At 36.4% G+C, this 16,328-nt stretch overlaps 1 protein-coding gene across 3 annotated transcripts in view; it reads right to left on the bottom strand.

Moving 5' to 3' along the window:
- Window positions 1-16,328, bottom strand: part of USP6NL (USP6 N-terminal like) — a 221,286-nt gene that overhangs the window by 93,779 nt on the left and 111,179 nt on the right. For all 3 annotated transcript variants that reach the window (XM_036760376.1, XM_036760378.1, XM_036760377.1), the window contains exon 3: window positions 3,744-3,811. In XM_036760376.1, the coding sequence (XP_036616271.1) occupies window positions 3,744-3,811 (68 nt within the window). The remainder of the gene's footprint in view (window positions 1-3,743; window positions 3,812-16,328) is intronic.

The raw sequence follows: 16,328 nt of genomic DNA, 5'->3' as shown, positions 1-16,328 counted from the left end.
ACAATAGCTGGGTATATCACTACTGTAATGCCTCATGACTAATTTTGGTGGAACTATTCTTAACTCTGAAAAAAATTGATTTTTAATCTGTTATAATCTCAATTTATTATTTTGTAGCCTCAAAATATGTAAAATATCGGGAAGTCCAGAGTTACATTTGATTCTTCTTATATGTTCTGTCATTTCAGTTGTACTGGACTCTGTGACTCCTTTTGGGGGGATTTTCTTGGCAAAAATACTGGAGTAGTTTGCCACTTCTTCTATAGTTTATTTTACAGATGAGGAAACTGAGGTAAAAATGGTTAGGTGACTTGCCCAGGGTCACACAGCTACTATCTGAGGCCAGATTTGAGCTCACAATAAGTCTTCCTGACTCCAGGCCTGGTACTATATCCACTGTGCCACTTAACTACCATATAAATATCATTACCTAATCGTTTATTCTAAGATTTTAAAAATAAACCAGGAAAAATCGGCTTTGATAAGCGATTTGAACAATATGCTTTGGACCTACGAAGAGTTTGTAAGAAAAAAAGTTAAAGGACAGGGGGAATATCTAGTCTATAATTAGAATCAGAATGTTTATAGTTAAGGTCATGTTTAAAGATGAAAACACTTAGCATATAATAATCAGTTGCTTTTAAATTACAGTAAGAAAAACCCAAGTTAAACACAGAGAAGAACATAAAGGGCTCTAGAGATAGTAGCATAGGTTAGGTTACAAAGGACCTTCACTACACATCAGAGAGGGTCACATCCTAGAAAAAAATAACATATCTAAATGATATATAAAAATAGGAGAATGTCTTTTCCCTCAAAAGATTAGTGTAAATAGGTAGCATAAGGGCAACAAGAACTTGTAATCTGTTTATCACTTAATGAAAACCCGCTTTTATTAGTAAATACTGTTAACAGTAGTAGCAGAGAGCTTCCTCTTTTCCCTCCTCCTCAACTCACATCTCCCAGATGCCTTCTGGGACCATCTCTTCACCCATGTTTCTCATAATGAAGTGGCCCCTCTTGCCAAGGCAAATAATTCTACATGCACAAGTGATCTCATTCCATCTAGTATTATCCAGTAGATTGTTCCCTTTGTCATCTCTCTGATCTTGAATTTCTCCCAGTCTACTGGGAGATATCTCTACAAACATGCCTATGTCTTCCCCATTCTCAAAAAACCCTCACTTCATTTATCTTCAACAACCATCAATCTGTATTTCTCCTCCCATTTCTGGCTAGTCATGGAAAAGGCAATCTACAATAGGTGCCATCACTTCCTTTCCCTTTACTCCCTTAACCCTCTAAAGTGTGGCTTCCAAACTTATTTGACTTTACTCTTTTCTCCAAAGTTATTTAATTATTAAATCTAATGGCCTTTTTTCAATCCTCACCCTTCTTGACAGACTTTGACACTGCTGACCACCATCTTTTCCTGATACTCTCTTTTCTCTAGTTCTTTCTGACAGCACGCTATCCTGGTTCTCCTCCTATCTGATCACTCCTCTGTCTCCTTTGTAGGATCTTGATCCCAGTCATGCCCACTACACCTTGAACATCTCAAAGGGCACTGTCTTGGGAATTCTTCCTTTATTCTATTTCACTTGGGGATTTCACCAGCTTCCATGGAATCAATGACTATCTTTATGTTGATGATCCTCAAATTTACTTATCCAGCCCTAGTCTCTCCACAGACCTCCAATCTCTCATTTCCCAACTGCCTACTGGACATCTCAAACTTAGCTTTCCTCCAAAACCCTTCCCTCTTCTTAATTTCCCTATTACTGTCGAAGGTACCATCATCCTCCTAGTTACTCATGCTCACAACATAGGTGTCATTCTCAAATCTTCAACACTCTCATCTCCTACATCCTGTCTGTTACCAAGGCCTGTCAATTTTACCTTCACAACATTTCTCATATGTACTCCCTTCTCTTCTCAGCCTTCATCACCATGTACAGAGTTTTGCAATAGCCTTCTGGCTGTTCTCTCCCAACTTCAGTTCATCCTGTACTCAGCTGCCAAAGTGATCTTCCTAAAGCACAGACACCAGCGGCTCCCCATCACCTCCAAGATCAAATATAAAATCTTCTGTTTGGTATTCAAAGCCCTTTATAAGCTACTCTTCTCTTACTGGCAGTCTTCTTACATCTTACTCCTTGCCATGTACTTTTGATCCAGTAACAATGACCTCCTTGCTGTTCCACAAACAAGACCTCTAATCTTCTAGTTGTGGTCATTTTCCCTGGCTGTCCCCCATGCTTGGAATGCTTTCTCTCTTCACCTCTGCCTCCTGGTCTCCTTCAAGTTTCAGTTAGAAATCCTACTTTCTCTATGAAGTCTTCACCAATTTCCCTTAATTCTAGTGCCTTCTTTCTATTGATTATCTTCAATTCAGCCTCTATCTAGCGTGTTTGTATGCCATCTCTTCCATTAGAATGTATAGTCCTTGAAAGCTGGGATCGTATCTTTCTTTGTAGCCCTAGTTCTTAACATAGTGCCTGGCACATAGTAGGCACTTAATAAATGCTTACTGATTGGCGAAATGTATTTAGTGCTTCGAGATTTATTAAGTACTTTATATTATCTCACAATTTCTAAATACTTATTTTCCTGTTAGAATATACACTCCTTGAAGGCAGGGACTGTTAACGCTTGTCTTTGTATCCTAGCACTTGTCATTTATCCTTAGTACTTGATATATACTAACTTGCTGATTCCCTGGTTAAGGCCAACGATCAGCTAGTAAAGGAGGTGAGTATAAGAAGAAGCAGAATATTATACTCCTAAATGTAAACATTAAATAAGTGACAAGTAAATAAATGACATCATTAGGCTGTAAGCTGCTTGTAAGTAGGAATTGATTCATTCTTTCTTTCGTATCTTCAGCAGTAACCTGTACCAGTACCTAGCTTTAAGAAAAGTTTGCTGATTGACTGACTGGAAGAGTGAAATTCCTCAACAGCTTCCCTACAGCAATGACCAAACAGAATAAATAACAAAACAGAAATGCAAAAGGGAGTAAAGATGAACCACCAGGAATTTTTGTGTATATATGTAATTATTATTAGCAAAAGGGTAAAATATTGATGAAATTTATACATTAGTGAATTATAAGTTATTGCATACATAATGCTTCATTATATATGTATAATTATGTAACATAATTATACATAATATATGTATTATACACAGTTGTACAGAATGTGCATACATTATTGTATATATAATCACATATTATTGAAAAAATTCTGACTTTTAAAAAAGCAAAATCTTTCACTTACAAGTTTTTTTTTAAAATAACTAAAACAAAAAATGGATGCCATACAATGTATGAAAGGCAGCCACAGCATGGGAGACAGAAAATTGGTCCTGAGTCAGGAAGACCTTGAATCCAGGTTCTGCCTGTGGTACTGACTATGTTACCCTGAGTAAGTTCATTTTAGCTCTCAGTGTCACCAGGCAGCTCTCTCAGACTAAGCTGCAAAGCAACTGCCCATCTGCATTGGTGAAGAAAGTTTCCTTAGCAGGGGAGGCTTATACCAATGGAGATCTAAAAGCAAACAAAAAAAAAACCCTACTGAATATGAACTATAGAAACAATAAAGAAAAAAGATAATCTCAATGTTTACTTGAAATAAATAAATAAACTGTTCTTGGCATTTAAGCTCTCTAGGCCAATGTATTTCGATTTTTAAACTTTTGATAAAATTAAACTCACAAAAAAAGTAAATACAGATACTTACTCGATCATATTTGGCAACTATTTCAGCCCGTTCTTGGGCAAGTTTAAACTCTGCATCCTGCTCCGAATCTGTAGAGTTAAAATGTTGTAATTATTATAAGGAAAACAAGTATTCCCTTGAAGAATGAGAGATATAATTTTAAAATAACAAAATAATATAATCTAAACAGCAAAAGAGAACATCAGGAGTGCCAGTCACAACAATGCTAAAGAGTATGAAACAGCTTATGGTTATAATCAGTTCAATGAGAATAATGTAATATTTTTTGTTTCCAAAATATTTATTATAAGGCATTCACAAGAAAAAAAAACAAGAATGTTGTAATGGTATCCAGAAGGGTCAATTATAGGTCCAGTTTCATTGTGTTACGCATAGAAATACATGGACCCACCCTCTCACATATGTATACATAAAAATACACATAAATATAAAAATATGTACATGTAAAATATGTGTAAACATATAAATTAAGCATTTAAAAATAAAGTAGAATTCAATTTTGCTTTTGAATCTAATTGGGGGAGATGAGAACAAATCTAAACTAACCTTTACAAATAAAGACAATCATAAAATCTCAGAATTTTAGAGTTGGCAAAGTACTCAGCAGCTGTCTAGTCCAAAACATCCTGGAAAAAAACCCTCACTACAACACACTCGACAGTCATCAGCCCCTGCATGAAGACCTCCAATAACTGATAACCTCCAGAGACAGCCCATTTCACTCTTATTCAGCTCTTTTCATTAGGATTTTTTTTCTACCCATCAAACTTAAATTTTCCTTTTTTTAACTTCTACCCACTGCCCCTCATTCTGGCTAACCAGAACAAAGCAAATCTCGCTTCCATGGGATCGCTCTACCAAAAACAACTATCGAATCCCTCTCAAATTTTTTCCAGGTGCCTTCCAGCTCCTTCAAACAATCTTCATGTCATAGACTCAAGAGTCCTTCACTGCCCCAGTTGCCTTCTTTTATATGCTCTTTAATTTATTAACTTCCTTCCCAAACTGTGGCACACAGGTATTCCAGCAGTGATCTGCCCAGAGTATTTCAAACAAAATAGAAAAATGTCCAAGGTAGAGTTCAAAGCTGGGTGTGTGTGTGTGTGTGTGTGTGTGTGTGTGTGTGTGTGTGTGTGTGTATAGACACACACACACACACACACACACAAGATTTTAAAGGACTATTTGATATAGGTAATAGAAAAAAAAAGGCATGAAGGTACATAAATAATTCACCAAAAGTATAATATGAACAAAAAAGATAAAGTCAGCATATAAACCATGACTTAATAATGGGCATATAATAAATGAGAGCTGGGAATGACATCCATTATAAAGTATTAGTTTCCAATTTTGCTTCTAAGGTATAAATAAATCAACAAACACTACTGATTAAGCTGTCTCAACTATATAGAAACTATAAAAGATTGAAAGATCAACTAAACTGACCAATGAAAAATGTCTCTTTTTAAAGGAAGTGGGGTCTGCTCATCTAACAAAAATAGGATAAGGGATAATAAATACAATGTCATAGCTTTTTATGAAGTGAGTATTGAACAGAATGAAAGGCAACATGGCATAAGCAGAAAGTATGTTGCTGTTATAATCAGGAAGACTCAGTTTCTAAATTCCATCCTTATATTTACATGGACCAGAACCATGATCCTCTCCAAGCTACTGTTTTTTCACTTGTACACATCTGACACAGATACCTTTAGTTCCGTGTGGCCTCAAGGCCATGTGTGGCCTTTTAGGTCCCCAAATGCAGAACCTTTGACTGAATCCAGACTTCACAGAACAAATCCCCTAAAGGTCCTGGTTTTATTGAAATGCTTCTTTCCTTTCTTCGTAAGTCTTTTTACAAACAAGGAATAAAGCTTACTATAGAGAAGTAGAAATATATTAAAAAATGAGAGATATATAAACATATAGCAACTACTGGATCACATGAACATGATGGAGGACTAGACATTTTCTCTGACGACCACAACTTATCAAACTTATCCAATACAAATTATGTGGTAAGGTTAAAGCAATTATACAGCTGCCTTCATGCTCTATGATACTTAGAATCCAAAACAAACGAACAAAAAGTCTCATGAACTGACCCTCATTGACCCTGACTGAGTTCACTCAGAACCCCTCACCCACACCTCCTACACTCAAGGCAGTACAACATCCAGAGCATGTTGTCATGACAAAAGAGGAGGTCTCTGAGCTGCTGGGGCAATTTAAGCTTCGAGAAAACCAGCTGTTCAGAATCCAGGCAGGAGCCCCAAAAGAACATTATTTTGGAATAAAGTGACAACAGGTAGTGAAGATCATAAACATACATAATCTACAGGATAGTGCAGTAACTGGCTGCTTCCTCCCTAAGAACGTCCCTGGAGACATGCCAACCTCTGACTCTTGTCTCAGAGTGTAGGGCAGTTCTACTTGAGAAGAGGGGTGACTTCTATGCCTTTGTGGGCTACCATGTGTGTTGTCGATCCCAGGAGAAAAAGTGAAAGTGTTCCCTCTCACTTGCTCAACAGGATTGAAACTGGAGACAAAGAAATAGCACAGGATCTTTTTTGGATCAAGGTAGAAGGGAAGAGTAATGGTTCACAGAAGTAAAATATATATCATGGTTCTTGTATTATGGTCTCTAAATCGTACTTTGCAGAACTGCCAAATAATCTGGCTAATATCCAGGTCTGATCATGCTATTTACCTGCCTAAAACATGTGGTGGCTCTCTGTTGTCTCTAGGATAAAATTTGAGTAATATGGCATGGTGGAAATTGGTGCTGGACTTGAAATGAGGAAAAGTGGAGTGTGAAACCTCACTGGGCCTTTCATTTCATTATTTGCTTAATGCCAGTATCTACCATAGGGTTATTGTGAGGCTCTGCAAACCCAAAAGCACTATAGGAACATCAGTTATTTATTCCTCCTGTAAAAAAATGATCTTACCCTCATTTTCTAATGTTTTAGATTTATTTCGCCTTCACCACATTGTACCTTGTATTGTACTTGTTTGTGCATGTCATGTCCCCCACATCAGACTATAAATTCCTGGAAGGTAGGAAGTATTATTTTCCATCTGTGTATCTGTAAGTGCCTAGTACAGTGCCTCATCCATTACAGCTACTTAATAAACAGTTTAATTAGAAAAAAACAAATATAAAACAAAAAACTAACAGACCCAAGGATTAGACATACAAGTCAGGGCTTACGACAAAACCCAAACCTATACCCTAGTCACTGCTCCTTCTTTCCAGTGTTATGGGGACCCTGGCTCAAGGCTGAGTAAGTCTGCTTTGATAGTACCAGCAATCTATTATGGCAGGAGGCACCTCTTTAAGAACAAAACATTCTGGGGGCCACAGCTCTGACAACCAGTATTGCAAAGCTCTGAACTGCCAGTTCTACAGGTGCAACAGTTCTTCTGGTGCTGGAGGACCACCCTGTAGTGCCAGCATGACATGCTTGCCAATGCCAGGGTAGACAATCCCATAGAACTAGCACAACCTCACCAACACTAGCATGCCAGGTCTCTGAACTGCTGGTTCTAGGCAAGACAAGTAAGAAACAGAGGGAGGGGGATAGGACATCAGGATAGGACACGTTAAGGAGGGAGGGAGGGAGACTATATAATATTCTACTAAGTCTGACAGAAAAAATAATCCACCTGGGGATAATTCTGACCACCCAAAAATCGTCTGCGGAAGAGACCTAGGCTGCTGAACTGTAACTTGCCCAGCATAGGAGGCTAAGATGCTTTGAAATACAGCCTCCAAGAAAACCACCACCAGAGGGGGCAGAGTCTAAAAGTAAATAGAGGAAAATGGGGATGGGGGTGGGGGAGAGAACTAAAGTTACCAAAGATAACTAAAGTTACCAAAGATAACAACAAAAGGAAATATGGCCTCTAAATCTAACAAACAAGTTTAGGAATCTATGAATAAACTCTGCAAAACAAAACAAAATGATGCAACACCTGATAAGACAAAGGACCTTGTGGAATGTGGGAACATGAAAAGGAAACACTATTTTTCAGTGGTTCAAAAGAGAAACGAGAATTATGAGAGTGGAATTTATGGTCTATAAAACAAAAATAATGTGCAGAATAGAAAATGGAATGTGAAAGTAAGATTTACCAAAAAAAAACCGACAGGAGAAAAATAGGCTGGTAGCACAAATATAGAGAAGTAAAGGACAATCAATAAGAAGAGAAGCAAACAAAGACTATGCAAGCAAAATATGACCTCAAATAAGGAATGTGTAAAAACAAACTAAGGATCCAGGATCTCCCAGAAGAACACAAAGGGAAAAATAACTTTAACACCACAATGCAGGAATTTATAGAAGAGAGCGACCCAGAACTCCTAAACCAAGAAAATGAAATTCCAACTGAAAGTCACCTCCAGAAAAAATAAATCAAGGCTGAAAACTCCAAGACACACTGGGGTTAAATTTAACAATTCAATTAAGAAACAAGTTCTGCTGGTGGGAAGATCAAGAGAAAGATTTTAAAATACAAAGGAAAGGAAATTTGAATAATACAAGACTATTCTTTTCCTACTAGAAAACACAGGAGAGAGTAGAATGTGTTCTGAAGAGCAATGGAGCTCAGAATGCAGCACAGGGTGACGTACCCTGCAAATGTAAGCTAAACGATATATGAAAAAAGATGGATGTTATAAATGAAAAAAGATGTCCAGTTTACTACTGAAGATATTATTTGCTTCTCAAATACCCCAAACAACAAAAATGCAAGAGGAGTGAACATATGCAGTAGCTAAGGTCCTCAACAGCATTAGAGTGACGGCAGAGACCAAAACACAAGGAGATGGTGGTGAAGGTGAAAGTCCTGTGGAGATCAAAGAAAAGAGGCATACCTGGGGCATTATGGACAGAACCTGGTAACACTGCCTAGAGATAAATCATTGTCTTTACATGAGACTACATTATAACATAAGAGGAGATACATAGAGATAGAGAAATATAAAAAATAGATCAGGAGAGCAGGGAGATAGAAAGGAATGTGTGATGTACCAGGGTCAAATCTAGGGCTAGCAATGAAGGGAAGATGTGATCCCATAAAGAGAAGAGCAGTTACAGGGGAGTGAGTGAAGAGAAATGAGGAAGGTTTGACAAAAAGGGGGAAAGGAAGAATGCCTTCCTTGCTTGGTGGCAGGAGCAAGTTCAACTGATAATCCTCCACTAGATGAAGAAAGATGGCCTGTGAAGGGAGATGTAGGCTTTACCCTTGGGAATTTTTGACAGCATTAGGAATACAGAGAAAACAGAGATACCAGATAATTATAGGAGTCATGAATCATATAATGAGGATCTAAAGTAGACAGAAAGAGAGCATAAATAAATGAAGAGAGTAAGAGAAATCCTTTTGGCAAAGGGGAACAAAAAAACGAAATTTAAAAATCTAATGAACAGGACTAGTTGAAGGGAAAAAAGGGTAAACTGACTTGACTGAGAGAGGAAAACAGGGGGAAGAATTATATAACCAGATAAAAGCAGGAGATAAAAAAGGAACTAATAAGCTAAATCCCAAAGAAAAAGGAGTAACAAAAGAGGAGGGGATGACGTCTGAGGAGAAGAAAACCAAATGGAACAGAGCTATCTTTAAAAAGATTAAGGTAAAGTAAATGAAAGAACACAGAACTGTGTTTACATCAGAAATAGTGAAAAAAAATCATAACTTAAAAACAAAACAATATTAGAGCCAATGAAAGAAAAGATAAACCTAACTCTCATAATTTTAGGTAAATTAAACAAGCCAATAAAATCAAAAAGAGACTGGATAAAAAAAAACCCTATAATCTGCTGCTTGCAAGAAACACATTTAAAAAAGTCATATACAAAAGAGGATAGAAAAACATTTGCTATGAATCAAGTAAATCAAAAAAAAAAACAACCCCAGGAGTTGCCATCATGGTATCTAACAAAACAAAAACAAATATTAAAAAAAGGGATAAACACTGAAACTGTACTATGCTGAAAGGAACCATAGGCAATGAACTAATAACAGTAATACACATACATGCCCCAAATGTGTTAGTATCCATATTTATAAAGGAAACATTTGAGCTACACGAAGACACAGACAGGAACACAATAATGACAGAAGACTCCCACATTCATCTTTCAGTTTTGGTTAAGTCTAACAGGAAAATAAACGAAAGGGAAAATAGGGAACAGAACTCAGAACAAATGCCTGGAGAAACTAGAGTTAAAACTTATGATGTCTTCCAAATGGGAAAGCAAAAGAGTATAAATATTTCTCAGCATTACATGAACTTTTACAAAAACTGACCATTTACTAGGGCACAGAGATATTGCAAACAAATGTATAAAGGCAGACATATATAGTAAATGCATTCTTAGAGACAACAACACAGTAAAAATAGTGTTTGGTTGAGGAATGACAAACAAAAGGAGACTTAACAATGAAATCTTAAATAATGAGAGGGTCAAAAAACAAATTACAGAAACTATTAATAGCTATACAAAAGAAAATGATTATGATGAAACAACATGACAAAATTTCTGGGATTCAGCAAAAGCAGTCATCAGGAAAAATCATATCCTTACAAACATATGTAATACAAGGAAAATAAGGAACCCCTGAGTAACCCCTAGCTACTGACAAGCCCCCTAGGATCCGGAGACTCCTTCCTGGAATGTCAATAGATAGGACCATCCCACCTGGCAGATCCTGTCTAGCAGATATCCCTGAGACTCCTTGGCTCCTTCCTGGAATGTCAATAGATAGGACCATCCCAACTGAGAGATAACTTGACAGACCCTTCCTGGGAGATATCCCTGGGACTCTGTGACTCCACCAAGGAATGTAAATGAGATTATCCCACTAGTAAGATAACCTGACTGAACCTTTTGATCAGCCAGGACCTTGGTTCCTCTTCCCCCCTACTCTGTACCCCCATATCCTATATAAGCCAAGCCATCACCCCAACACATTTGCCATTGATTTGTGGTGCCGTACCCCGATGGCCGCCGGCTAATAAATTCTCCACTTAAAACTTATACTCTGTGGTGTGTCTCGCTCGCTTCTGGTACAACACATACATTAATAAAACAGAAAAAGAGAGGGTTAATAAATTAAATAATGCATTTTAAAAATCAGAAAGCCAATAAGCAAACATAAAATAAGCACAAAAGAGGAGATATTAAAAATTAGAGGGGAAATATATGTTGTAAACCAAAAAATGTAGTAACGATAAAACTGAAAGCTGTTGCATTAAAAAGACCGATAAAACTTATAAACCCTTAAGTAATTTGATTAAAAAGACAGCAGAAAATCAAATAAAAATATCAAATAAACAAGGTAAGAGTACAGCAAAATCAGAAAAAAATGCAGAGTAATCAGAACATATTAAGCATAGCAATATGTTAAAAAACTAAGAAAACAAAAGAAACACTAATACTTTCAAAAATATAAATTCCCCAAGCTATCAAAAGACCAGTCAGAGATCTCAAAAAACCTAAGTTATCTCAAAATAGATCTGACTATAAACAAACTACCAAAGGAAAAACTCCTGGTCCTGATTTTGTCAAGCTTTTAGAGCACAGGCAGCATCCATAAATCACAAATTATTCTCAAAAACTAAGAAAGTACCCTACCAGGATCTTTTTATAAAACCAAAAATATAAGGAAATATAAAACATGGAAAGGAAGCTATAGGCCAATATCATTAATGAACAATGTCTCAAAAATACAAATTTTAATATCCTGTCAAAAAGACTACAGCAAATTATCTAGGAAATTATTCATTATGATCACGCAGAATCTATATTAGGGATACTAGGAAAGTTCATCACTAGGAATCAACATAATCATACCAAAAGCAGAAACATCCAAATCTACATGATCATCTCAACAGATGCAGAAAAAGCCTATGACAAAATACAACGCTCTTTTATGCTAAAAGATATACAAAGAACAAAGAGGGACCTTTCTTAATATCGCAAAAAGCATCTATCTAAAAACAAAAGCAAGTATCATGTGCAGTGGGAAATATGCTAGAACCTTTCCCTTCACAAGTCTTTGATATCAAGAAAAAGTACACAATACCACACATACAGTGAGATGTTAGCATCCAAGTGTTTAGAACATTCACTGTAAATGTAATCTGGTAGAAATAGTAATACACTTGTTTTTTAATTTGTCAGAGTATTGTTTTCAAACCAATTACTTCAAAATCAAATATATAAGCATTGCAATGTAATATAAAACAGCAACTGTACTGTAATAGGCAAAAAAATTAAAGAACTTGAAATTCAAATCTTGCATTTGCTCTTCACCCAGAGTAGATTTTGTAACCCTTTTGCTTCTGTGCAGATATGGAATAAACCGTTTCCTTTTTTCTTTTTTTTATTAGTGGGGAAGGCAGGACAACTGGGGTTAAGTGACTTGCCCATGGTCACACAGCTAGTAAATGTGTCAAGTGTCTGAGATCACATTTGAACTCAGATCCTCCTGACTCCAGGGCCAACGCTCTACTCACTGCACCACTTAGCTGCCCCAGTAAATCATTTTCAACAAACTTTGTAGGGTAGTAGTTTGGCCTATAAATTAGTGTAGGCCACTAGATCTGAAGCCTTAAATAAAAATCCAAATAAAAGTAGAAAAATATTTCTTAATTTTCAGTTATGGCACTGTTTTAGGGAAAGTATTTAGGAACAATACTTTTGGAACTGATTGACCAGGCTTCTTTTTAATTCAACTTGAATAATGATGTACCTGTCACAGAAGATTTTTTTTTAGATTATTTTAGTTTTCAACATTTACTTTTAGAAGATTTTGAGTTCTAAATTTTTCCCTCACCCTTCTCCCTCCCGAATATGGCATGCAATCTGATACAGGCTATACATGTACAATCACATTAAACATATTTCCACATTAGTCATGATGTGAAAGAAGAATCAGAATAAAAGGTAAAAACCATGAGAAAGGAAAAACAAACAAAAAGAGGGAAAACAGTTTGCTTCAATCTGCATTCAGACTCCATAGTTCTTTCTCTGGATGTGGATAGCATTTTTCTTCATGAGTCTTTTGGAATTGTCTTAAATCCTTGCACTGTTGAGAAGCTAAGTCTATCAAATTTGATCATCGCACAATGTTGCTGTTACTGAGTACAGTGTTCTGGTTCTGCTCACTTCACTCAGCATCAGTTCATGTAAGCTGTCTCAGTCTTTTCCAAAATCTGCTTGCTCATCATTTCTTAGGGAATAATAGTATTCCACTATATTCATATACCATAACTGGTTCAGACCATTCCCCAATTGATGGGCATCCTCTCAATTTCCAATCCTTGTCCACCACAAAAAGAGCTGCTATAAATATTTTTATACATGTGGGTCCTTTCCCTCTTTTTATGATATCTTTGGGATACTGACCTAGTAGTGCTATTGCTGGATCAAAGGGTATGCACAGTTTTATAGCCCTTTGGGCATAGCGCAGAAGCAGATTTTTTAAAAACAGCAACAAAATGTATGTATTTCAAGATAAACATGATGGCAGAATAGAAAAGCTAGCTGGAAATCTGGGTTCTACTCACTCTTCAAGCCATTAACTGTATATACAGCTAGTTATAATATATTAGGCAAATCATTCAATCTCTTAGGGCTTCAGCATCTTCACCTTTAATAGAAGAGTTGAATGAGATGATTTATATAAAGTACCTTCCATTTCTAAAACTGCAGAACAGCCACATCATATCACTTCACTAAATTCAATCTTTTATGCTAAAAACTATACAAAGTACAGACATGGAGAGACTTTTTTTTTAATATCACAAATACCATTAGCACAGGATTTAAGCCTAAAAGCAGCTCCATACTTGTAATCTTAAGGAACTGAGTTGATTTTTCTTTTTTGCCATACACCCCCCAAAATGAGTATAATTTGATTGTTATTTTTTACAAATATGCTAATGTGTTTTGAACATGAAATTTACACGAAGACTTTTTTTCAGTAGTATCTCTATACTTGTAGTCTCTAAAGGATAACATAACTAGTTTGTGAGAAAAACATTTTATTCTAGTTTAAAATAAAAACTTTTCCCACTAGTATTCTTCTTTCAAATAGCCCCGATAACATGATTTTTCAAAAATCATAAAACTGTGATAGAAAACTTAGAAAGGGGAAAGGAAAGGTAGTTCCAATTTCAATTATAATCTGAGACTGGCAATTTATGTCTTTTTTTACCTTGAAAAATGTGTAAAAAGGAGTGATCAGATCAACTTTTGTCATTTTTGGATCTTCAAATTCAGTATCAATGAAGAAAAATACTGTTATATCTACTTCTTGAGGATTAAGCCTTTATTGTTCAAAAGAGAAGCACTGTATTTCATTAAAATACTATCCAGCTTCAAATGGTACTAGAATTTCCCATGCTTGGTTTGTCAGTAAGAATCTTAACTTTTTTTTAAAATGCCAATGCAATCTTTCGTGATAACACAGACTCAGAAATATTTACATTTGTTGCTGCATAAAATTTTTTGCATACATATCTGCACTACAGGTGACTTTAATGATTCAATCCTTAACAGATATCACAGTCTCAACGGGGCCTAAAGCACGATCAGTTACTAGTGACCTACCATGTCCTGTGGTCTGGTAGTAGAGGCGGTAGAGGGAAGGTCCAGCAAAAGCAGCCCCAACCATGGTCAGAGTACCAGCCCCAACCAGGGTCAGAGTACCCGTCCCAACCACGCTCACAGTATTTGCCCCAACCATGCTCGCAGTGCCGCCCGCAGGCATGGTGCAGTTGCCTCCGCCAAACAGTCCAGTTCTTCCGCTGATGCGTTTGTGCTCTTCAGCCTCCGCTGTAGCTACTGCTAAGGGCGGTACTGACCAGGACGCCACGACGCAGCTAGGGCCGCCCCACCACCAGCAGGCCCCATGACGCCCCAAGCTGGCCGCTCAAGTGCCATGGCAACCAGGGCAAGGCCGAACCTTTCCCAATACATACGGGGGAAAGCAAGTTTACCCACTCGCACCAGTATTATTTGATATAGTTCTGGAAAGGTCGGCTACAGCAGTAAGACAAGAGAAAGAAAGTAAATGCATAAAGATATGTAAAGAGAAGATAAAATCCCTATTTCCCAAGAAAAACCCAAAGGGGTCATGAAGTGTTGGACACGAAAAAAAATCAACAACTGCTGATTACAGGGATGGAAAACTCTAGGAATCAGCAAAAATACTAGTAAGACAACAGCTTCCACAAAGTTGCAGGCTACAAAGTAAAGCCTCAAAAATAACAGCATTTTTATATGATTATTTTTTTTAAAAAACCGAGAAGCAATAATAGAAAAGTAAAAAATGCATAAAACATTTTAGGGATCGACCTACCAAAGCACACATAAGACTTGTATAAATTCAGTTTACAAAGTGTTCCTTAAAGGAATAAAGAACAACTTATCGCTGGAAGATTATTCAGTCTTCACGGCAAAGCCATGCCAATATACTAAAAACAGGAATTCTACCAAAAGTAATTTACACTTTTAATTCTACAGCAATCAAATTATGAAGGGAATACTTTATAGAATTTTATAATAACAAAATTCATTTGGAAAAAAAATCTAGAATATGAGGGGATTGTGAAAACAAGTAGGGACAAAGAGAGAAGGGCACTTCCAGAACTCAAACTATATTATAAAGCAGCAGTCATCATAACCATCTGGCTTTGGTTTAAAAATAGAGAGACTAGACAATGGAGAATCAAAAACAATAGAACTCAATAATCCAGTGTCTGGTGAAGTAGAAAACATAAATTACCTAGGGAAAAAAAAAAATCTTTATTTTATTTAAAAAAACTGCTTGGAAAACTAAAAGCAGTCTGGACCAAGCTTATACCATATTCCACAATACATTCTAAAAAAACCCTTAACATTAAAGATCATACTATAAGAAAATTAGAAGAGAAATTGGTCATATCCTCTCACAGCTATAGGGAGAGGGGTTATATTCTTAAACAAGAGATAAAGGCAATTACAAAAGATAAAATAGATAACTTTGATTAACTTGAAATTGAAAAGCTTATGGAAGGACAAAATTAAAGCTTCTAGGATAAGCAGGGAAGTGGCCGAATGGAAAAAAAACTATCGTTTCTCTTCCTGAAGCCCCTCTAACAATGAATTTTCCCATCTTTGCCAGCATGTAGTTGTTTTAATTTGCTTTTCTCTGGTTATTATTGATTTTGAATTAAGGTGGTTATTGACCATCTTTATCTTTTTTGAAAAGCGCTCATGTTCTTTGACCATATTTTAATTTTAGCAAATCATTTCACAAAGTCTCTCATGCTATTTTTGGTGACAAGTTGGAGAAAACTGTTCTAGATGATAATACTGAGCAGTCACTAACAACTCCGATGCAACTTAGAAGTCTCTAACAGAGACTTCCGTTGTAAGGAGTACCTTACAAATCTCTATCTCACCCTCTGTTCTTTCATATATTTATCAATAACTTGGAGGAAAGCACAGGTGACATATTTATAAGGTGACACAAACCTAGAAGAGATGACTAACACACTAAGATAGCTGAATCTGATTCTAAAAA

The sequence above is a fragment of the Trichosurus vulpecula genome, chromosome 5 (genome assembly GCF_011100635.1).
Source record: "Trichosurus vulpecula isolate mTriVul1 chromosome 5, mTriVul1.pri, whole genome shotgun sequence".
Taxonomy (NCBI): Eukaryota; Metazoa; Chordata; class Mammalia; order Diprotodontia; family Phalangeridae; genus Trichosurus; species Trichosurus vulpecula.
This window is presented reverse-complemented; position numbering and strand designations above follow the sequence as displayed.